The sequence below is a fragment of the Pleurodeles waltl genome, chromosome 6, assembly GCF_031143425.1.
Source record: "Pleurodeles waltl isolate 20211129_DDA chromosome 6, aPleWal1.hap1.20221129, whole genome shotgun sequence".
NCBI classification, from domain to species: Eukaryota; Metazoa; Chordata; class Amphibia; order Caudata; family Salamandridae; genus Pleurodeles; species Pleurodeles waltl.
This window is the reverse complement of record NC_090445.1, coordinates 71,160,558-71,183,795: the sequence shown is the minus strand read 5'-3', so window position 1 is coordinate 71,183,795 and position 23,238 is coordinate 71,160,558. Positions and strand designations below refer to the sequence as shown.

General features: G+C 45.1%; 1 protein-coding gene across 1 annotated transcript in view; it reads right to left on the bottom strand.

The window, feature by feature from the left end:
• Positions 1 to 23,238, bottom strand: part of LOC138301483 (uncharacterized) — a 45,942-nt gene that overhangs the window by 3,689 nt on the left and 19,015 nt on the right. Inside the window, exons 4-5 of the mRNA XM_069241995.1 lie at positions 20,746 to 20,820; positions 20,229 to 20,411 (exon numbers count right to left, since the gene is read on the bottom strand). Coding sequence (XP_069098096.1) covers positions 20,229 to 20,411; positions 20,746 to 20,820 — 258 coding nt within the window. The remainder of the gene's footprint in view (positions 1 to 20,228; positions 20,412 to 20,745; positions 20,821 to 23,238) is intronic.

The window sequence follows — 23,238 nt, the reverse complement described above, 5'->3', positions numbered from 1 at the left end:
TTTAGTTGGTTATTATGACAAGTCAATGATCAAAACAATAGGCCTGACCTGTATGTTAAGAAAAGTTACGTCAAGGAAAGTAGGCCTGGTGAAAAAGTGACCTATAATTGTTAATACTGTTTCTGGTGGATAGTCTAACTCCAGATTCCTAGCCTTAGACTATCCCCCAGACACCAATCTCGAGGTGGAGAATTGTGTTGCAGTGCTCCTGAGTACGACAGGTGGTGCAGTTCAGCTCCACATAACTCTATACTGACGTGAAAGTGACAAAGCGGAGGTGCATATGAGCAATGCACCTGTGCACCCATGTCAGGTTCTTCGATTTTCCCTTTCCACACCCTCAGACACTGAACAATTGGTGGCAACAGTGTGCTGAGTAGTAACTTTGGACCTTTTTAGATGTGAAAAACAGCCCATTCCGCAGAACGCAGAGGTGGATGGAGGGGTGGGGGCAGTGAGGTACGCGAGGTTAGATACAGTATCCACCAGAAGGAGAATTATGATGGATACCTCAAACCGCAGATTCCGACCCTGGAATAGACACCAAAGAAGTACCTCCCAAAAGTGGAGGGTCTGTGGAGTGCGCTCAGACCCATCTCACTCCTTCCTATCCAAAGTCCTAGAGAAAGAGTTCAACAGACAACTCTCCGCCCATATAGAACAGCACCACCTCTTGGACTCCACCCAGTTAGGGTTCAGCAGCAACTACAGCACAGATCCGCCATCCTGGCAGCAACAAACGACATCCGGTCCATCATGGACAGAGGGATAACTGTTGCTCTCATTTGGCTTGACTTCTCGGCGGCCCTTGACACCGTTGCTCATGTCAACCTCACCGCCAGACTCCAGGACTTAGGAATTCAAGGGTCTGCCCTGCGTTGGATCGCCTCCTTCCTCTCCAACTGAACTGAACAAGTCAGACTACCCCCTCCATTCATCTCCGAACCCAAGAAGCTCATCTGTGAACCTTGTTCAACGAGTACATGGCACCCCTTGCCAACATCATAAAAACCCATGGCATAAACATTGCCTTTTACGCCAACAACACACAGCTCGCCCTCTCCCTCACCGACAAAAACACCACCACCAGGGCTAACTTCACCTCCTGCAAGCCAATGTGGCCAACTGGATGCAAGAGAACTGACTTAAATCGAACAAGGACAAAACGGAGATTCTGATTTTCAGAAACGAGCTTCCCATGAGACTCCTCATGGTGGCCATCTGAGCAAGGTCCCGCCCCCACACCCACAGACCATGCCAGAAACCTCTGCATCATCCTAGATGACAAACTCATGATGAATAAACAGGTTAATGCTGTGACAGCATCCTGCTGTCTCACTGCTGTCTCATTTTCAGAATGCTTTGCAAGATTTTCAAATGGCACCCCACACAATACGCAGCCACACATACCCTCACAATCAGCAGACTTAACTATGGCAACACGCTCTTCGTAAGCATCTCCAACCAGCTCATGAAAAGACTCCAAACCATCCAAAATACCATCACCAGACTCATCCTGGACGTTCATAGAAGAGCTCACATTACTCCCCACCTCACTGAACTACACTGGCTACTCATCCACAAACTTTGTCAATTCAAACTGCTCATCCACACCTACAAAGCCCTCCATAATACAGGACCAGCATACCTCAATGAACGAATTCAACTCTAACAACCACCCAGACAGCTACACTCTTCCTTTCTCACACTTGCATGGGTTCCATGCATCCACAAAAGCAAGTCAGGAAGGCACATTGTCTCCTTCCTCACCGCCAAGAACTGGAATATACTTCCTCAACACATTAGGACAGCTCCTTCACTTCTCAACTTCTGCAAGAAACTGAAGATATGGCTGTTCAGCTAGAAGCTCTGTTTAGCCTACATCCCTGCTCCAGCACCTGGATACACAATATAGTCCCTCTCCAACTCTTTTCAAACAGCATACATTCTTGGTCGTAATCAGTGCCTATCAATTCAATTCAATTCAAAATATAGTTTATTAGTTAATAAAAAACATAAACATACATAAAATCCAAAACGTAATCACCATACATTACATATAAAATCGATAAATGATCCTGAACGAACAAGGATTGTGCAACCTGTGGAGCGTACAAAAATCCACAAGGTACTGTGCAAAGATAGTGTAAAGATTTTTAGGACAAAACAGCTGCTGCTGCTAGAGTCAGGTGCATGACATAATTATTTATGATGCTTATTGCAAACTTGACACTGTTGTGCAAAAGAGGCATTATCAAGGCTTGACAATACATTAACGCAATTTGTGCGAAAAAAAGCCTAGGCATTTTAAACCTATTAATAATACTCCTACCAGCCTAGTAAGAGTTTGTATGCACAATGCTTTACCAAGGTGCCTAGTGTAATGAGCTTTATGCAATTAAACAACATACTTTATGCAGATGAGCAAGAGGGCAATTTCAACCTGCTTGATGAAGCAGTGACAGGATAGCATTAATACATACTCATTATCGTGCACCTATCTTCCAAGGAGGCCTAAGTCCTGAATGCAACTATTTAAAACAGCTGTGCAAGGGAAACCTTTACTGTACAAATATCTAGTTTAAAGTATTGTGTATATTCCTTTCTACGCTGTGAGTGGCATTCAAGATAAAATGTCAAAGTGTTTCTTAAAACTTGCTAGAAACTTCCCCAAATGAATGTTCAAGATAAAATACTTTGGATTCACAGCCTCTATGGCCACCGGCCTGCAGGTTCTAACATCAAGGCTAAAACACTCCTTGCGTAGCAATAACCTCCAATATCCTAGCATGTATGGCCTTTCAGAGTACCTGTATAAACGTTTCTTTTGCCTGACGACACAAGCGGCACGATGCATCTTCTGGATGAGCCTCCTTTTGCCACCTGGGAACAAAATCTAGGGTGGGGAGGTGTCCAAATCGCATCCTAATCAGTTCCCTCTTGATGGTCAATGAGAGAGCTACCTCAAAATAGGGCTGTTCCTTGCTTGAAGTCAAAGGAATTTATTACTAACCACTCATGTGTTTGTTTTATCAGTGCAGCTTTATCTTCCAACCTGCTTTTCTGCTGTATGAATGTGTACACAGATTTCTTAAAGGTATGGCCACTTGTGTTCAGTTGCGGATAGCGCCCCTCCTGAAAGTACACTATTTTTATGACCCACCTCTTTAGCAACTCCTACCAGGCCATGACTTCGACTAGAATCTTCGGGCAGTTGAATGCAGCAAGTGTAGGTTCAGATACTTGCTTTCTGCAAGGTGCCAGGAAATTAATGGAAAGGATGTCTTGGGATTCAACCTTCATCAGTTTTAATATGTTTGAACGATTTAGGATATCATGGGGTCCTCTAGATTTATATTCAGGGAGCCACAGTATGCTTCCCTTTAATCCTGTATATACAGGAGGAGTCTTAATGTTCTCTGAAGAATTTCTAGGTGGACTTGTATCCTGATCGTGTGTTCCATCCCATGAGTATTTGACATCGCCTCATAATGCACTGTCCTCGATTCTGGGTGTATACCCCAATTACTGCAGATCGATTTTAAACCATTGTTTATTCTCAAATCCTCCATGGTTGGTGGTCTGGTGCCATTCTTCCCTTGAACTTGACCAGAGCCTGGGACACAGTCCTGCTCGGTGCTGACCTCCCTCCTGTCTGGGCTGCAGATTTTATAAGTTTCATTCATCGAGCCTACTGATCTGGCAAAGGTGTTACTATTCTGTGCCAGCCTCTTATTTGAGGAAGTTGGTTCTAACTCTTCCTTCTTCTTTACGGTACCAACTTTTGTCTTTCGGTTAAGGGTATTCTTTACCTCTTGCTGTCCACCTTTACTCTGAACAGGCCGGAAGAGTTATTGGGGCTTTGGGGACGGCCCTGTCTCCTGATGGTCTCCAATCTCTTGGTGCTCTGATCTCGGGTCTCCTTGCCTGACCTCCATTGCAGAGAGGTCTGCAATCTCAATGCCTTGCTCATGTTGTCCCGTGCAGGATCTCACTAGATGGGCTTGATGTCTGCTTTTCCTAGTTGGTTTTCTTTCCCGCTTCATCATACGCGGCGGTGCAGGATTATTTGGTGGTGAATAGCTCAATGTTCACTGGCTCAGGCTCTTGCACTTGTGCTTACTTTTGTTTGTGTGCTCTCCTCTCAATAGGAGTCATCCTATCACCTTGCCTGTTTATCTTAATTTGTTGGTTACTTTTGTTGGATGAAATGTTTGGGGTGATTTGAGAAACTGACATTGCTGTCTGCTCTGCTTCTGCAGTGCACTTCTCCCCAGCATGGATCTCTTTCCTTGCATCAACTGCATCGTCTATATTAACTGCATCATCTATGTGTGATGCTGTCCGTATGGTTGCATACAACACTTTCCTTACTTCTCTACATATTTTCTCCAAAAGCACTGGTAGTTGTACTAGCCTATCAATAACATTCTTGCACGTACACATTGTGAATTCATTATCCTTCCTTGATTGAACTCTTTAACTCAGATTATTTAAATTCTCCAGCTTCCCATCTATATCCAACACAAAAACTGCCAGCATGTTTAACAGGTCCACTTGTATACCCATTTTGTTAGCATGATCATTCAGTGCTACCACCGTCGCTTGCATTGTGTTCAATACTGACTACCAAAAGCTGTTAATATCAGTTGCGACCCCATTTTAACTCATGGCCCTCCTTGAGTGCTCTGAATTTTGGTCTTCTGCATATGGGGCGGCCAGGGGCTCTGCTCCCCTTATGACAGGAGAGCTGAGCGCTACCTCACTTGTGCGATGGTGCTGGAGCTGGCACACTGCCTCTCTTTCCACAAGCAAATTCAACTAATTCAGCTGATGCGCGTCTGCTTCCACCTTCAAGGCCTTAAATGCCGGAAAGGCACTAAAAATTGAATTAAAAATGCATGAAAGGCCTCTGTTATCCAGTTGTCTGGCGGCATTTATGGTGTCTGGGGGGATGGTGTTTACACGGATTACTTCCACTCTAGGGTGCTCTGTTCTCTGCAGTCCAAAAAGACCGTACAACGACCCCTCCCCTGGAGATGTTATTGTTGGACTCGTCGCCAGTACCTGTGATTCTGCTACTGTTAGATTGGCCATTTTCAGGATGGTAATTACTGGTGTTAGTACTGGGGGTAACTGCCCCCAGTCCATGTCTGAAGGGCTATCGATTGTGAGTTATGAACCCTGATCTAGGAGGGTGATCCTTGCCCTTCCACGAGCCCTTCTTTTCCTTTCTGGCCAACGGCAGCAAAAAATTCAGATACTTCCTACTTTTATCTGTATCTGAGTCCCTTGTTCCTTTACACTCCTTACTCATCTCACTCCACCCACTTATCTCACCAGCCCCATCGATGACCATCGTGGCTGTCAAGGCTGGCATATCAAACGTGGCTGACATAGGGCTAACACAGCCTCCGCATTAGTCTCTGCGTTGATTTCTGCTGACATCATCCTGTTAATACCATTCAGTCGAGGGGTCTCCAGTGGGGCTTTCTCTTCCTCTGGTTGGGCTGGGTGCTTGTCCTGATTCTTCTTGACTGCATGGTCCCTGGACTGTCCCTCTTCTATCCCCCACTATTCCCTCAATGTCCAAGATGAGATGGAAGGTGTGTGTGTGTGGGGGGGTCTTCTCTGTTTACTTCAATGCCTCCAATGCCAACTTTACTTCTTTTTCTGACCTGCTCAGGGGGAATGGGAGAAGGCGGGGGCACTCTCCCACAGCCACAAACCACACCCGATCCTAAGTCGGTCAGCCTCCTTGACTCTGGGGGCCACCTAGGGCTGTGCCATTAACCACAACTCCCCCATGCTACTCCCACACGCTCACAGCTCACCCCCCTTTTCATTTAGCTTAGTCTTTGCTCACTGTGACTTTCTACACAGGGAGTTCATTGGTAGATGGTCCCAGGTTGCTGCTGGTTGCTACAGGAAGCCGACAACACGCTGTCCAAGCTGTCCCTGAGCTCTCCTCCTGGCTTTCCTCCGGCTTCTGGTTCAGGTTTGGCCTCAGGATTCAGACTGTGCCTGAGCCTCAATATCAGTCACTGGGCTCTTGCTGAACCACCACAGCAGCATGGGCTCTTGAGACCTCCAGTCCAGGTCAGCCCGACAGCTGCACAAAAATCAGGCCGCACCAAATTGCACCCTTGTGGCGCCCACGGGACTCGCAGCATTTGAAGGGGCAGCAGGCTCGTCCAGACACCCCCACCCCTTCTCAGAGGGCCTCAGAGGGGTCAATGATGGGGGCCCACAGCCGGGACCCCTACCAACCCTCCTCCTGCTCCAAGCTCAGCAGTCCAGCTACTCGTGATACGTCAAGTCCTGTTCCAACGTGTCATGTCCTGTTCCAACCCATGTCAGTGCCATATAACACTCCGATAAAGCTTTTGGAGTAGTAAGGGCATTGAACATGGATAAGGGTGTATGCTCACAACAATTGTGAAAGTCTGGTACATTTTCTTATGTACATTTTGATTTATGATGAAGTTTTTCTATGTATAATGCTTTCTCTGAATATTCTACTTCTTTTTTGCATTTTAAAAAAATGAAAAATTATTTGAAAAAAAAAAAAAAAAAAACTGGAACTAAGGGGTGTCTGACAGAGTTGCATGTAAGGGGTCAGTCACACCAGGTTGCAAATGAGCCCCAGCCCCCAGCACAGATGCATTTATGGGAAGGGCATCCAGTGGTGAGAATGACATCAATAACTTCATGCTGCAAACTGGAAGCTGCCAATTGCTTCAGTTCAATATCCACGTATGGGGGTGTAAGTTGCGTACATCCGGGTGGAGGACCCTGCCCTCCTGCTGAGACAGCAGGTCTTACCTAAGTAGTGGACTATTCTAAGGAGAGATGCTCATGATCAGGATTTCCAAGTGCCACACTGTCCTGGCCCAATCTGAAGCCACTAGGATGACTTGGGCCCAATCAGAATTAATCTTCAGAGGTAGTGGCGGGAAAATAAACTGGAAGTCCTTGTTACATTCCAGTGTTCTCATGGAAACATCAGTGTGCCAAATTTTTGACACCGCATGTTTTCACCAGTGGCAAAAAGATCTAGACAGACCTCTCCCTCTGGTGCAAGAGACCCAGCGCAAACTTGGGATGTAGACTTCTAATCTGACAGATGATGTTGGTCCTGACTTTCACTGATCCAGACAGGTGGCTGGCAATAAGGAAGATGTCCTAGCACTTTAGGCGCCCCCCGGAGATGCAAAGTCTTTTGCCATAGGAAACAGCACCCAACACTGCACTACCCTGCTTGTGGCAGCACCACATGGCATTGGTGTGGTTTGCGAGAGCCCACAACAGCCTCTCTCTGATGGATTGCAAAAGCTTTCAGGGCCCGATGAATGAGCTGTAGCTTTAAAATGCTGATGTGGAGTTGGCCATCCACTCAAGATAAGAGGCATTTGATTGCCAACTACCCTAGATGAATACCCCCACTAACACAGCAGCAATGCGTCCATCACTACTGTCAGGTCTGTGAAGGGATGGACGAGTAGCCTAATGCAGGACAGACTATGGCAAATAGGGAACCAATGCAAATCATGAGCCATCTCCTCTGAGACCAGTATAATGTCAGAAAGATAGCCAGGATGATGGTCCCACTGAGATTTCAGGTTCCAATGCAGGCCTTGCATGTGCCACCGAGCATAGCTGACAAGGAGGATGCACAAAGTTAAGAGGTTAAGAGGGCAAGAATCATCAGACCGACCCTCACCTGGATCCAGGATTAAGCCCGAAGCTTCTGCACTGTAGTCCAAATGTCCCAGACTTGTCGCAGTGGAGAAAAATCCTTGAACTTCACTTTCTAGAATTGCCACGATTAATGGAATCAGGAGGGACTTCAGCTCATTTACGGTAAACTGCAACAATGTTAGGAGTTCTGCTGTCACCCAGAGGTGAGCCCAGACTGACTGCGGTGAGCCTGCCTTCAGCAGTCAGTCATTGAGGTATAGGAACTCCTGATCTCTAAAGAGGGGCAGAAACCACCACCAAGCCCATTTCAGTAGCCAGTTGTCAAGATATGGGATTATCTGTACTTACAACTTCAAAAGATTATTGTGACTACTATTATCAATTTTGTACTGTGGAACTGCAGTCTGAGTATGTGGAAATTTGTGTCCTGCAAGACAAGGATGCCATCCAGTTTCCTGGGTCCATCGCAGAAAGACCCATCTATCGGATCCCCAACCAGGGAGGAAGTGCTGAATTCTGCCCCCTCCGCTACTACCTGGGCATGTGCTGCTGAGGGCAAACAAAATTGTTTTGTTTGCCAGTGTAGCAAGCAAAGAGGAGTTGGAGAACTGGTGCCCCTGCTGGACAGCATGCTGTTTGCTGCTGTCACATCTGCGTTCCCTAAAGAACTGGGCTATCTGCTGCATCACTGGCTGAAAAGACTGTCTCTGTCCATATGCCAACCCTCATGGAATAGTCTCTCACTTTGAAAAACTGGTGAGTAAATTGCTTGCAGGGGGCACCAGCCCTAAGGTGTGTAGCTCTGTTGACTTTAAAGAGTTGCAAAGCAGAGTCTGACTTCTATGTGAAAAGGTGAGAACCATCAAAGGGTATATTCATTAGAGACAACATCCTAGTATCTTCCTGTGTACTCAACACATCCGTCACCAGCGCAGAGAACAGAACTGTAAATTTTGACATGTCTGAGTCGGGGTGACCTCACTACACATAACTGTGGCATTCTGAAAAGCCTCCAAATACACAAATTGTCCTTCCATGTTTATTAGCGTGCACATCATTAAGTCATGCTATTGGGTAATGGTGCTCAGTTCATCTTTAATTCTAGATCAGGCAAACTCTAACAATTCAACTTGCTCCTCCACTTTATGAGTGGCTTGCTCCACCAGATCTTTATTTGAAAGTGCCTCCATCTTAGTTTCCATTGTTTCTTTTTAAACTCTCTGGTTGTGGTATACAGGTCAGAGCAAACAGATTTAAGTGATCTCAGTAATATGTGTACCTCTTTTGGAAGGTGTCTGTTGGTACAATTTACCACAGGCTGATGTGAAGCGAGTAGTCAAGATGCAAAAAAGGAGTCTACTCCTGCACCCTTATTCTTCTGTAAGCAATGGTGTTCTCCTGATCCGTCCTGTAGTGAATTCAGTGTGCAAAGTTGTTTCTGTCGTTCTGGGCCTAATGTTGCTTTTGTTTCTACCTTTTATGCTGGGCTCAGGGACTCAGCAATGTTTGCTCCTGCCAAAAGCCTTCAATCCAGAGGTGCCTCCAGACCTCTATACCTCCAGCCCTCTAGACTCGGGTTTATCTCCTGCAAATGGCATCCTGATGTTTCCCTCCTTACTCACCATGATTGCTGTCTTCTACCACGTCTGTGGGTCGGATAGCTTCTCTGAAGCGTGTCACTGCAACCTTCCCAGAACTCCCACATCATGCAGATTTCCTCCTGGCGCCATCTTGACTACTTTGGGCAGGAGAGGATAGTAGTGCACCACCTTAGTGCAAGCAGCAGACAGGTCGGTCCCGGACTGGGCTGTAGTGATCCCGGTGGAGGCTGGCACCACAGTTCTCTCCGTTCCATCGAAAGGGAAACAGCAGTCGATGCAGTGGGGCCATGTTATAGACCTTTGAAAAGAGCAGCCAGATCCACTCCTGTTAGGGGAACATATATATTAGAAATGCGGTCTCTAGTTGGCAGAAGTATTCACCTTTGTCCAAATAGGGGCCACAATTCTAGTCATAAAGAATCCAAATTATCCTGTGCCCACCCTCTGGTAGCTTGACACTGAGCAGTCAGGCTTAACTTAGAAGGCAATGTGTAAAATAGTTGTGCAATAAATCGTACAGTAACACAGTGAAAACACCACAAAAATACGCCACACAGGTTTAGAAAAATATAAGTTATTTATCTGGTTAAATTAAGGTCAAAACGATAAAGATTCAATAAGCACAAGTTGAGATATCACTTTTGCAAGATTAAAAAGAATCTTAAATCTTAGAAATCAACAGTAGTCTCTTGTTTGCACAAAGTACCTGGTTTGCGTCAAAACATGCACGGAGTCCGCAGAGGAGGAGATGCATGGAAAATAGGGTGTGCACCAGAATTTCTGGTGCAGCATAGATGATGAATTGTTTCTTTCCATGCTGAAAGGTGCCTTGTGTCGATTTCCGGCGCACAGTCTTGGTTCCTCACTGTGATGCGGGGATCTTTTTGACGCATGGGAACAATGTGTGGAAATCCTTGGCATGCAGGATGAAGTCACAGGCCTTGCATCGATCTGGTATGGCGATGCGTTGAATTTTCTGTCGCACAGCAGGCGCTGCATCGATTCTTTACTCGGAAGTCAGGCTGCTTCCTTACGGTTCGACTGTGCGGTGATCCGGGAGGGCTGTGTGTTGAATTTCTGGCCGCAAGGCAGGAGCTGCGTAGATTCTTCACTCGGAAGTTGGGCTGCGTCGTTCCGGTTCAGCGGCGCAGCAATTTTCTCATCGTAAGGTGAGCTGTGCGCTGATTTTCAGTGCACAAGGAGTTCCTTAAAGAGAGGAAGTCTTTCTGGCCCTGAGAGTTCAGAAAGCACGTTCAATCCAGGCCCTTAGAGAGAAAACTCGGAGGGCAGCAGTCCTTCACATCAATGCAGTCCAGATGAGTTCTTTGGGCAGCCAGACAGTTCCTCTTGACAGGTTGCAGGTTCAGGTCCAGAAGTGTCTGAGTTGGTGAGGTCAGAGACCCAGTTTATGTACCCAAAAATTTCTTTGAAGTGAGGGAGACTTCAAAGAGTGGTTTTGAAGGGCACAAGTTCCCCTTTCAGTACAGGTCTGTCTGCCAGGGTCCCAGTAGGGAGTTTGGTAGTCCATTGTGTGAAGGCAGGCTACTAGCGTTTGAAATGTGTCAGGCCCTCCGCCCTCCCAAACCAGGAAGACCCATTCTGTATGCAGATGAATGCAGGTGTGACTGAGTATCTTGTGTTTGTGGTTGTCTGGGTGAAATGCACAAGGAGCTGTCAGCCAGCCCAGCCAAACGTGGATTGGAGACAGGCTGTAAGGCACAGATGGATTTTAAGTGCAGAGAAATGCTCACTTTCTAAAAGTAATATTTCTAAAATAGTAATATAAAATCCAACCTCACCAAAAAGCAGGGTTTTGTATTACCATTCTGGCCATACTAAATATGACCTTATTACCCAGTTCTGATCAGAATCTACCACTCAAACAGTATATGAGGGTAGCCCAGATGCTAACCTATGAAGGGAGCAGGCCTCACACTAGTGGAAAACGAATTTAGGAGTTTTCCACTACATGGACATATAAAACACACATGTATATGTCCTGCCTTTTACCTACATGGCACCCTGCCCTATGGGTTACCTAGGGCCTACCTTAGGGATGACCTATATGTACAAAAAGGGGAGTTTAAGGCTTGGCAAGTACTTTTAATTGCCAATTCGAAGTGGCAGGCCTAAGGCATGGTTAAGGGCTACTTATGTGGGTGGCACAGTAACATTCAATTTACAGGTCCTGGGCACATGTAGTGCACTTTACTAGGGACTTAAAAGTAAATCAAATATGCCAATTGGATATGAACCAATGTTACCATGTTTAAGGGAGAAAGTATATGCACTTTAGCACTGGTTAGCAGTGGTAAAGTGTGCAGAGTACTAAAACCAGCAAAAACAGTGTCGGAAAAGCAGAGGGAGGCAGGCAAAAAGTTGGGGGATGACCACCCTAAGGCTCTCAGGTCTAGCAATATTGTTTTTATCAAAATTCTATTTTGAATATTTAGAATTCTATCACTTTATGCTTGATGGTGGCAGGTCTCGGTCATTGACGACAGTTATGTCAGATGCCATAGGTCTAATCTGTTTAGTTTGAAGATTTATGAAATATCAGTCGGCTTCACTTATATACTGTGAAATGCGTATCTTAAAGCCAAAAGCCCCTCCTAATATCTAGTGAGTGAAGAGTCCTCTCTTCTGGTGATGAAGGATTTGAGTAGACGTTCGGAAGAGTAATAGTGTGATATGAAAATCAGACAACGCTTTAGGTAACAAAGATGTGTGAGTCCTCAATCCTACCCTATTGGCATTTAAAATGGTAAAGATTCTACTACTGAAAAACATTTAATTTGCAAACTCTTCTTATTGATGTTTTCGTGATAAAAAGGTTGTTTTCCATGACAGATACCTCAAGGTAGCTCTGTGTATAGGCTCAAAGGGTGGGCTCATTAGTTTTCACAGCACCTCATGGTGCACTTTATACTGGTTAACAAATCTATCTTCTTGAGATCTTCTAGAAAGTCTTTAACTACTGGCATCTTAAAGAAGAACAACTTCAGTAGAGATTTTCTTTAAGCAGTCGTGGCTGCCAGATGTACTCTTATGGAAGAAATCTGCAACTTGGCTAGGTGCAGTAAGTACTGAAGAATTACATCTTCCTGCAATGTCCCTTGTTTTGACAAAAGATACAGAACAGTTTCCATTTTAATGCATAAAGGGATCCTGTGGATAGACATTTTGACCCTTTGACCTTTCAAATGGATGTACTGTCTTACCTCAGGAGCCACACAGCCAAATTCAGTGACTCGCGGCTCAAATGCTGGATCTGGCCCTCGAGTCTGGTCAACATTTCTGGTCTGCATGGCAATCTTCTGTGGTGTAGTAAAAAGAGTTGAAGAAGGCCCGGGCACCACCACTGCCTCTGCCAATTTGGTATTATTAAGGTCATCTTTGTCTTTGATATTTTTAGTTTTACTATCACTCCTGATGCAAGTGGGATCGGTGGAACAGTGTAGACAAATGGCGTTGACCAATTGGTCAAAAGGGCATTGCCTAATGAGTTGTGCTCTGGTGCCCTCGACACAAAGCCATGGTATTTTTTTTTTTTGTCATGGCAAATAGGTCTAAATATGGAGTGCCCCATTCTGGGAATCGCCATGAGCTAGGAACTGTATCTTTGTCTCCAAAAGCCACTCGGTTCAAAACCAGCTCCACACTTTATTACAGATTTACTTTTTGATTACATAATTATTTGAAACCATTGAAATTGTGGAGGTAGGCCTGGGACTGCTTTGGATGTTTGTGTAGTGTGTGAGTTGATTGTGGACCATGTATTTTATTACTACCGCTTTTTTACTGCTAGCATCGTCTTCATGTGTCTGACACACTGCATATGGGTCTGTCTATTTTATTCCGCTAGCAGTATTTTATTGTGTAAAGACAGTTTTGGCAGGAAACCAGTGATGTCACTTCCTGTGCAGATGGATGATAGGAAATCCAGTGGTATCACTTCCTGTTCAGATGGATAGTAAGAAATCCAAGGATGTCACTTTCTGTGCTGTTGGAGGATCAGAAATGAGTCCTCTTGCTTGGCTTCTTCTTTTAAAGACAGTTTTGGTGGGAAACCGGTGATGTCAGCTTTGTGAAGATGGCTGATGGGAAATTCAGTGATGTCACTTCCTATGCAGATGGATGCTGGGAAATACAATAATGCTGACCAGGTGGATGATCGGAAATGAGTCCTCTAGCTTGGCTTCTTCTTTGAAAGACAGTTTTGGTGGGAAATTCTAGTGATGTCACTTTCTATGCAGATGGATGATAAAAAATCCTATTGTGCCACTTGTTGTGCAGATGGGTGATCAGAAAATAGTTCTCTAGCTTGGCTTCTTATTTAAAAGACAGCTTTGGTGGCAAACCAGTCATGTCACTTTCTGTGCAGCTGGATGATGGGAAATCCAGTGATGTCACCTCCTCTGCAGATGGATGATGGGAAAACCAGTGATGTCATTTCCTGTACCGATGGATAATAGGAAATGAGTCCTCTTTCTTTGCTTCTTCTTTTACAGACAGTTTTGGTGAGAAACCAGTGATGTCACTTTCACTGCAGATGGATGATGAAAAATCCAATGATGTCACTTTGTGTGCAGATGGATGATTGGAAATGAGACCCTTGCTTGGTTTCTTCTTTTAAAGACAGTCTTGGCAGGGAAACCAGTTTACAATTGCTGTGCTGATGGATAATTGGAAGTCCAGTGATGTCACTTCCTGTGCAGATGGATGCTGGCAAATCTAGTGATGCCCCTTCCTGTGCAGATGTATGATGGAAAAATTCATTGATGTCACTGCCTGTGCAGTGGATGATCAAAAATATCAGACATTGCTGAAGTTAGTAAGACCATCTCTGGGATTGAACACTCTTATGAAAAAAAATGTGCCTTTCTTTTGGTCTGTACCGTTGCCTCCAGTACTTTCTTTGTTCTTCTATAGCAACAGCCTTTAAGGGCTTAACTTCACTTTTTTGTTCTAAGTATCTCTTCTTCAGTGTGTTGTTCAAAAGTGCTGACCCCGAAAAGGGAACTCAGCAATTTTCAGTTGTGACTTGGGCTTTAAGAACCACAAGCGCAGCCACAAGGATCTCCCTAGAGTGATTCTGTGATGATAGTTAGTTGTGGCAAGTTCGGAGGAGACTACCACTGCACTTATTACTTGGTTGGAAACTAGAGATCCCTCCTACAGCATTTCCATAAAAGTCTTATTGTGGATGTTTTGGCAAATCAGAGACAACGGATTTCATGCCGTTCCAAATTTCCTTATGGTACCTACTTTAGAACTGACATTTTTAAAATGAGTGGTGGCATCCAACCTTTTGCTCTCTCTCTCTCTCTCTCTCTCAGGTGGGTCAGCAGAGTACAGCGTAGATGCATGTTTTCATCTGACTGTCCTGACTTTGACTCAATCCAATCTAGGATAAGCCTTGAGGAATTCAGTCTTGTTGAGGTGGCTTATATTTCTTTATAGAGCAAGCTGTCTCCACCTGGACAGCTGTTGGAGTCATGAATATTTCCTCATCAATGTCCAGCAGACGGGGCAAGAGGCAAAAAGGTTTAGATGCTGCCCTTGGCTGGAGTGTCTCTAAAATTACTGACACTGCAGGTCTCTTTAAAGGAATGCAAGAATGTTAGTTTCAAAGTTCATCTGGGAAGAATATCCTGTAATGTCAAAGTCATCTGTTGGACAGATGATAAAAACCCAGTGTAAAAGTTAGAATAAGGAGATTATGATTGTGAATGCGATCGTCGTCTTCTTGAGACTGATTTGCTTAGCGGAGATGTGGTAGGAAAAGAGGGTTTCTACTTCCTCAATGGAGATATGGAGGATCCTTTAGAGGTCTTCTTTGGTGGCGACATGTCAGAGGTGTCTGGACCGAATCTTCAAATGGTATTATTGGCCTCGGTGAATGACATAGCAGAGGGGTTGGGTCCAGATTAGCAACCATTCTATGATGCCCCAATAAAGTAACAGTGGTTCCTTCTCTTCACTTTTGAATAGGAGAGGATACTGCAGGAGAAAACTGCCCAGACTGGATAGATGGACACCATGCTGGGGAAAATGATAAATATAATTGTGACCTCTCTGATGTTGACATCTGACTTCAATTTAGGTCTCTTAGACGTCAAGTCAACTGTGACTGTGTCGACATTGATTTTCGATCTCTGCTGGGCACTCAAAGTTGATCTGCCATGGTGTGCTGAAGTCAACATCAAAGGTGATCTTATTATCATCGATACTGAGTACTTTCATGTAGATGATTTGACGTTCCATCTACGTCGAGGGTGAGTTGCCACTGAGCCATCCTTTGATGGTGACATCATAGGTCTCGTAGATTGAAGTCCTAAGACGTCAAAAAGTGTTGATGTTTGTCTAGTCATTAGGCTTGTTTTCCTAGAGCTGGTTGAGCGGCTCATATTTCTAGTATCTTCTTTTTCCTCTCTTCTTCAGCTATCATGCCCTACATCATGTCCCTCTGTCAGATGCCTTTCCTGTCTTTGAGTGTTCTTTAGACATTTTAGTTTACAAATGTGACACTCCTTGACAGAGTGAGATACAGGGAGGAGTACCATCCAGACCTTGTGAGCATCTGTAACTGCCTTCTTCCTTCCACATGAAGGGCATTTGGAAAAAAAAGAGATGGCATTCTGATTAGAAATATTGGTCAGAGTCAGGTAAATATCACTTCACTCAACAGATGTTTAAAGATGTCAAGTGAAAATGTTAAAAATAACAGAAAATATTAATATCTTCAAAGGTGCTCAGAGATCCTGCTCTAACAAGCCGGAGAAAATGAACTGGCTCTAGGAGGCAGCTGCCAGTACAAAGCACCATGAAAAGAGAAGCCTCCCAGGTTCCTAAAGGTACAGACCTTTTTTATTCCTTGACCTGTAATGTAAGCCTATCCACCTGCATTTGTATCCTCATGTACCCAATGTCTAAAGGAGATTTTATATAACAGATGCTGTAATTCAGCTCAATTTAAACATTATATGACAACATTATGGACAATCAAGAGAAAACTAAACTGCTTGGGGCATGTCCAGGACACCAAGGAAGAAAATAAGTTACTTAACTTAAGTAACTGTGGTTCTCTGTATTGGTATCTTTCATAGATTCACATGCTTGAATCATTCCCCGTCGTCGAAGTGGGAGTCCCACGGTACATAGAAAGCAGTAAAAAAGAAATTGTATTTTTTCTCTTTTTTTCATTGTAGTCAATTGCAAAAATACATCCACTTTCCTAGCTTTCTTGCTTCATTAGGAAAGGCCCAAAGTTCAGCCAATCAGGCGAGACCACCGCTTTAGAACCCTCAGCACAGAGGCTTCTTTTTTACTGCTTTCTATATATCGTGGGCTCCCACTTTGACGACGGGGAATGATTCAAGCATGTGAATCTATGAAAGATACCCCAATACTGGAGAAATATGGTTCCCAGCTTGTGAGCTTGTGCAGTTGAAGACCGATGTAAGGGCCAGTCAGTCGCAGAAGGTGATGAGAGGCAATCAACGAGGGGGATGGCCCAGAGAGCAGCTTAATTATCTTGTTTGCTGCATGAGTCTTGGGGCCGAATGCTCCAGATGGCAGCTGGACATTACCAGAGGCTCCGGTAGGAGCTCTAGCAGACGACAGGGGAGCCTTCCAGAGCAGCCAGATCCTGCTGAAAGATGTACCCATCTGCTCCCAATCTCACAAGATCATCACAGGGCTTCTTGAGGATTCGGCAGGTGCAGAGAAGGGCCATTTTGGTACTGGGAGATGCTGGACCACAGGCCAATACAGGCAGCCACGGAGAACCTGCATGGGAGTGTGCCCTATAGCTCCCCCTTCCAGACACTGACAAAGTGGGCACATCAGTGGGCACTTGGGTAGTGCTGAGGGTGTGCAGACTGTTGTTGGTTGGCGTCTGTGAAGAATCCACCCTGCACTACAGCGAATCAAGCACTTACCTGGACTGTGTGGGCTGCCTGAGAACTTAAGTCTCAGTTTGTGGTAGCCTGCAAAGAAACCAAGGAAGTGGATATACTTTCATGTAGTGTGCTGCCATGGTTCGAGTTAAGCATTACAAAATGGTGCACACAAACCTCCTGGATTAATACGCCTTTAGGAACATCGCAGGGGCTAGTGGCAAGAACCATCCACCAGAAAAGGAGGGCGCCCAGGGCCCAATGCAAAGAATTGCTTCAGGCTAATAAAGAAACCAGTGCAGCTTTGAAACCAAAATATACACTGTGGCAGTGGATGTCATCCTGATCCAGTACGATATGGAAAAGATTGCAGGGCAGGTAACTACTGCTGAAGCATCCCTGCGAGACTAGGCTGCCTCCATCAAGACACTCAGTGCAGAAAATCGCCAGCTTAAACAAACTATCCATTAGCTACATGTTAGGGTGAAGGATGTGAAGGGCAAGTCCTGCTGCAATAAAGTGAGATTTGTAGGGATACCCAAACAACCAGAAAGAATGTACATGGAAAAATGCATTGAGGACTTTATGACCAATAAGATGAGTACCTGTGAACTGTGACCCATACTCCACGTTAGAAAGAGCACACTAAGTGCCCGGGGTACAGTCTAGGCCGGGCACAAGATCAACAAAGATAATAGCCCAATTTCTGAACTTCAAGATCTGTGATGCAATTCGCTGGCCGCCAAGGCAACAAGGCCCACTGCACTTTGAAAATCGAGCGGTCATCGTGTAACCGCATTTCACACAAGGGGTTCAGGCTAAAAGGCGATCATTTGATAACGTCAAACAATAACTCAGGAAATGCAATCTGGAATACTCAATAGAATTTCCGGTGAAACCGTGAATCCTAGATGATGGGAAATCCTGGTTCTGTTCTTCTCCAGAGGAGGCCTGGGACTGTTGGAGGGCTGCGTCCTGCAAAGAAACCGAGACAGGGGAGCCCTCGGACATCCCCGGCTGCAGTGGATCAATGAGAGTCATCATGGAAGCCCAGAAAAAACTCAAAGAGAAGGGAAGGGAAGGCTGATGGCAACTGGCATAAGGATCAAGGGCCACAACGACTGCAGCTGAGAAACGAGTTGGGAACTGGATGTCACTTTCAGGATTTAAAGAAGTCAGCATGCCCCATAAAGTAGCTACACATTTACCTTTAAGCACACATATGGGAATGAAACCTGACACCCGGAGGCAGGGAATCACGCTCTTCTCCTGAAAGGTGAATGGATTTGGGAGTAAACTATTTAGACACGGCTCAGACGTAACACTATTACAAAAGGCCCATTTAACGGTAAATAAGTGTGCCATTTCCTTTACAAAAATGCAAGAACGGTACCAACTGGCAGCCAATCACCTATTTCGTTAGATGCAAGTTCAACACACCCTTAAGGGTACAGGGGATTACTACTAGCAGCTTCTTTACATAAACATGTAATTTCACAAATATACAACACATTGTTAAACAACTGCCAGTCGACCCTCGACACACTGTGTGGTAAAAGGGGAAGGTCACTGGGGGTTTGGGAAGTTGAAGACTGGGGAGAGGCATGTTGCCACCCAAAAGAGGTTGCCATCAAAGCAGGGCTTAGGTTGGTACTTCATCGCACACACTACATCAGAACCAGGCTGTTTTAGAAGGGGAAGGCAGTGAATGATAGGTGTCTGCAGGGCTGTGGTTGGAGAGAGACGTTGCTGCACACCCGTTCAGATTGTCCCATGACACTCATTTCTGTACACAGGTGGGCTAGTACCTCTCAGCAGTCACAGAAGAACGTGTGGTGATAGATCAGAAGCTGGCCACATAAGGGCATGTGGGGAATCAAACCTTGCCTAAACAGGTTTTGCAGAAATGCCTTGCTAAACAGAGTCTTGGGTTTGAAGGCTGAATCATCACAAGATACAGCTATGTCTGGTGTCACCATGGAGTACACCTTCCATGTTAAGGAAGTAGCCATAGTGGAGCTCTAAGGAGATGGAGTCATCCTGAAAGCGACCACAGCTGCCATTAGTGTTGAGGAACAGCCAAAGCTTAGTAAAGTACCAGAGTCCTTGTCTTTTAAGACTTCAAATTGAAGCGTGGAGATTGGTATCTTGTAATCTGGGTATACTGTTGTTATCATATTGGAGTGACCTTTCAATACCACTTTGCCTGCTGTTTGCCCCAAAGTACAGCTTTAGAACAGACTGGTGACTCTTGCTGCCCCTGTTACTATTTGGTAATAGAAGGTCCTCGGCTCCTGGCTGTTTGGCATTTCTTCCTTGAATGTTGTATCTATATTCAGCTACAATAGGCTGTTCAACATCTTTGACAACATAAGTGTCTGCAACAGCGCTTAGCGGCTCATGCCAGCTGCCAGATGTTAAAACACAGGTTCATGACTGTAGTGGAGGCATCCAGTTGTGTTTAATCAGAATAACTTCCTTGTCCACGCATACACGGCCCTCCACGACTTAGGACCCACCTACCTCAACCACCGCATCACTTTCTTCTCCCCACCAGACCTCACCACTCAACAAGCACTAACCACCGTACCCCGCATTGGGAAGACTTCGGCTGGTGGGAGATCCTTCGCCTATCTTGCCGCAAAGAGCTGGAACACCCTGCCCATGCACCTGAGGCAGTCACCATCGCTACCCCAATTCAGGAAGGACCTTAAAACCTGGCTCTTCGACTGAAACTCAGAGGACAAACCCCCTTAGAGTCTTGAGACCCTTACAGGTGAGTAGCTGCGCTTTATAAACCCTGATTTGATTTGAATAGAAGTGGAACATGGTCTCCATATCACCTTCTACAACTTCAACCCCTCCTTCACCTCTCAAAGCCAAGCTACAACTTCTCCTCAATTCTTGTGCACTCCTAATCTGTCAACAGGGACATGAGAACCCATTTAGGTCTCATACACTTTGATACAGAGCTGTTGGACTTGCAGGAGTGGGGATGGACAAGAACGCTGAAGCCATGACTTACCACTCACAGCTCTGGATTCATGACTGTGTGGCACACCTCTATCCACAGGAGCTGACGTTTCGAATGCTACAGGCGTATTCTCAAAATATACCGCACTCTCGTTTCCCCACATGTCCCCATGTGACCAAATGGGCATGTTGTGCTGGCCCTCGTCTCCAGATAGATCCTCTCCATGTGTGGCATCTGAAAAATTAAGCACAAACAAATTCATCCCATCACCATTGCCACACACCATGACAATGATGCTCTCAAAGACATGCATGATGGCCACATGTGCCAAATTGGCACGTAACAAGTGCAAGCAGGTCTGCTAGTGATAAGGTGGTCTTGATACAGATGTGTGCAGAGCGGTAGAGAAGTCTAGTAGAGAAGTCTACAATGCTCAACACAGTGCCATATTTTGACCAAACCATGTAATACTGATATACCTTATGTCAAATGACCTACCTATTGGTCAGAAGTATGGGGAACATACTGGACAGCAGAGTACATACTGAGACAAACTAATGCCACTTACTGTCCGTCTCCTCCGGCAGCTTCAGTGCAAGATCTGGGACAACACTTTCATCGCTACTGGCACTGGATGCATACCCTGCAGAAATGTCAGTGAGCAGTGACAAGCATGCACTTAAGAGACTTATTAAAAAAAACATGAAGAGTCTGTTGAATTATGACATTAAGCTAAAACACATCTGGCAATAGAACCATAGGTTAAAAGGTATGTCCACTACATGAAACATACACACTGGGCATTCACATCCTGGTAGTTAAGGCTGCAACACGGTTTCCAAAGAAAAGATTATAATTGGTTAATAACTTTGTTACCCCATAACAATATATACAAAATATTACAAAACATCTTCTACATATTTGAAAGAAATCACCCTGGTGACCTCAATAAGTCTCTACAACGAACAGAAAAAAAATAGCAGTGACAAAGTCAAGAGGCATGGGTTCCTTTTATACCTGAAAGTGCTTCTTCACTTATTGGCGTGTTTGTGTACGTGGATGAACAGGTGATTGTGTGAATGAGTAAATGGGCAAACAAATGACTGAGTGAGCACATGACTGGATGAACTGATGAGTGACTAAATGCAGATATGTGTAAACAGATACAATAGTGCATGGATTCATGGCTGATAAATGGGTGACGGGTAGAGGATGAATATGTGCATTCATACGTGCAGAGATGAATTGTCTATTAAGTCATGCACGCCTATGCATTAATTTCCAAATCAGTCTAAATACCCAGAGTCATCCTCCATCAACCAATACTCATTCACCGATCCTTTCTCCCATACAGAAATTGCCCTACCACAACGAAATATCAATTCAGCTTGTTGTCCATGTATCTACTAACTCATGCATCCATTAAACAACTGCCATCAATCACACTGATGAATTAGTCACCCATTAAAGAGTGCCTCTGTATTGTTATTGTACTTGTGATGTCTGTTTGCATGTGACCTGTGTGGTACTTCTAAGTAAATGGGTGCCAATATATGTGATGGCATGTGTGTAACTGAATACATATAAATGTTATGTTACTAAGAGTTACCGCATGTCATTATGTGCTACCCTAGTTATTTATTATGCATCTGCACTGGGTGTACCTACATGCATTATACAAGCATGAGACCTGTTGGCGTAGCTCTTTTACATGATGACGTTATTTAGGGGTTTGGTTTTATGAATTACAATAATTAATACTTAAACTATCTCAGTAACTGAGCCTAAGAGAAAGTCCTACAAAACTACATCATGTGCCAGTCGGTGAGAGGTGCTGACAAAACCTAATGCTGCTCATCAGATACAGGCTTTAGAAATCTCTCCCGAAATCTCTCTTGTTATTCGGGCAGTGGAATGCGCGATGGGGCTGTGCATGGGGGCCCCTGCACTGCCCATGCCCATTGCATGGGCAGAGCAGGGACCCCTTGTCCCTCATTCTGCCAACCTTTCCATGGTTGGGCGTACCACCATGGACAGGCTGGCAGATCGGGACTCGTAACCCCCAGGGCAGCACTGTTTGCAGCGGTGCCCTGGTGGAGTACAACTGCTGGGGCCGCCAGGCTGCAGGCTGGCGGCAGTCTGGCGGTTGGACCATGGCGGCTCCTCCACGGTCATAATGTGGGTGGTCGGATCACCATGACTGCGGCTGTCCGACCGCCACCATGACCCCCTTAATGTCTTGTTCAGTCTGGGGGTCTGTAGGAGGCTGGACTGGCTTGTAGTGAGTACCAAGGGGTACTTGCACCTTGCACCAGGCCCAGTTATCCCTTATTAGTGTATAGGGTATCTAGCAGCTTAGGCTGATAGATAATGGTAGCTTAGCAGAGCAGCTTAGGCTGAACTAGGAGACGTGTGAAGCTACCACAGTACCACTTAGTGTCATATGCACAATATCATAAGAAAACACAATACACAGTTATACTAAAAATAAAGGTACTTTATTTTTATGACAATATGCCAAAGTATCTTACAGTGTACCCTCAGTGAGAGGATAGGAAATATACACAAGATATATATACACAATAGCAAAAATATGCAGTATAGTCTTAGAAAACAGTGCAAACAATGTATAGTTACAATAGGATGCAATGGGGAAACATAGGGATAGGGGCAACACAAACCATATACTCCAAAAGTGGAATGCGAACCACGAATGGACCCCAAACCTATGTGACCTTGTAGAGGGTCGCTGGGACTATTAGAAAATAGTGAGAGTTAGAAAAATAACCCTCCCCAAGACCCTGAAAAGTGAGTGCAAAGGGCACTAAAGTTCCCCTAAGGACAAAATAGTCGTGTTAGAGGAATAATGCAGGAAAGACACAAACCAGCAATGCAACAACTGTGGATTTCCAATCTAGGGTACCTGTGGAACAAGGGGACCAAGTCCAAAAGTCACAAGCAAGTCGGAGATGGGCAGATGCCCAGGAAATGCCAGCTGCGGGTGCAAAGAAGCTTCGACTGGACAGAAGAAGCTGAGGTTTCTGCAGGAACGAAAAGGGCT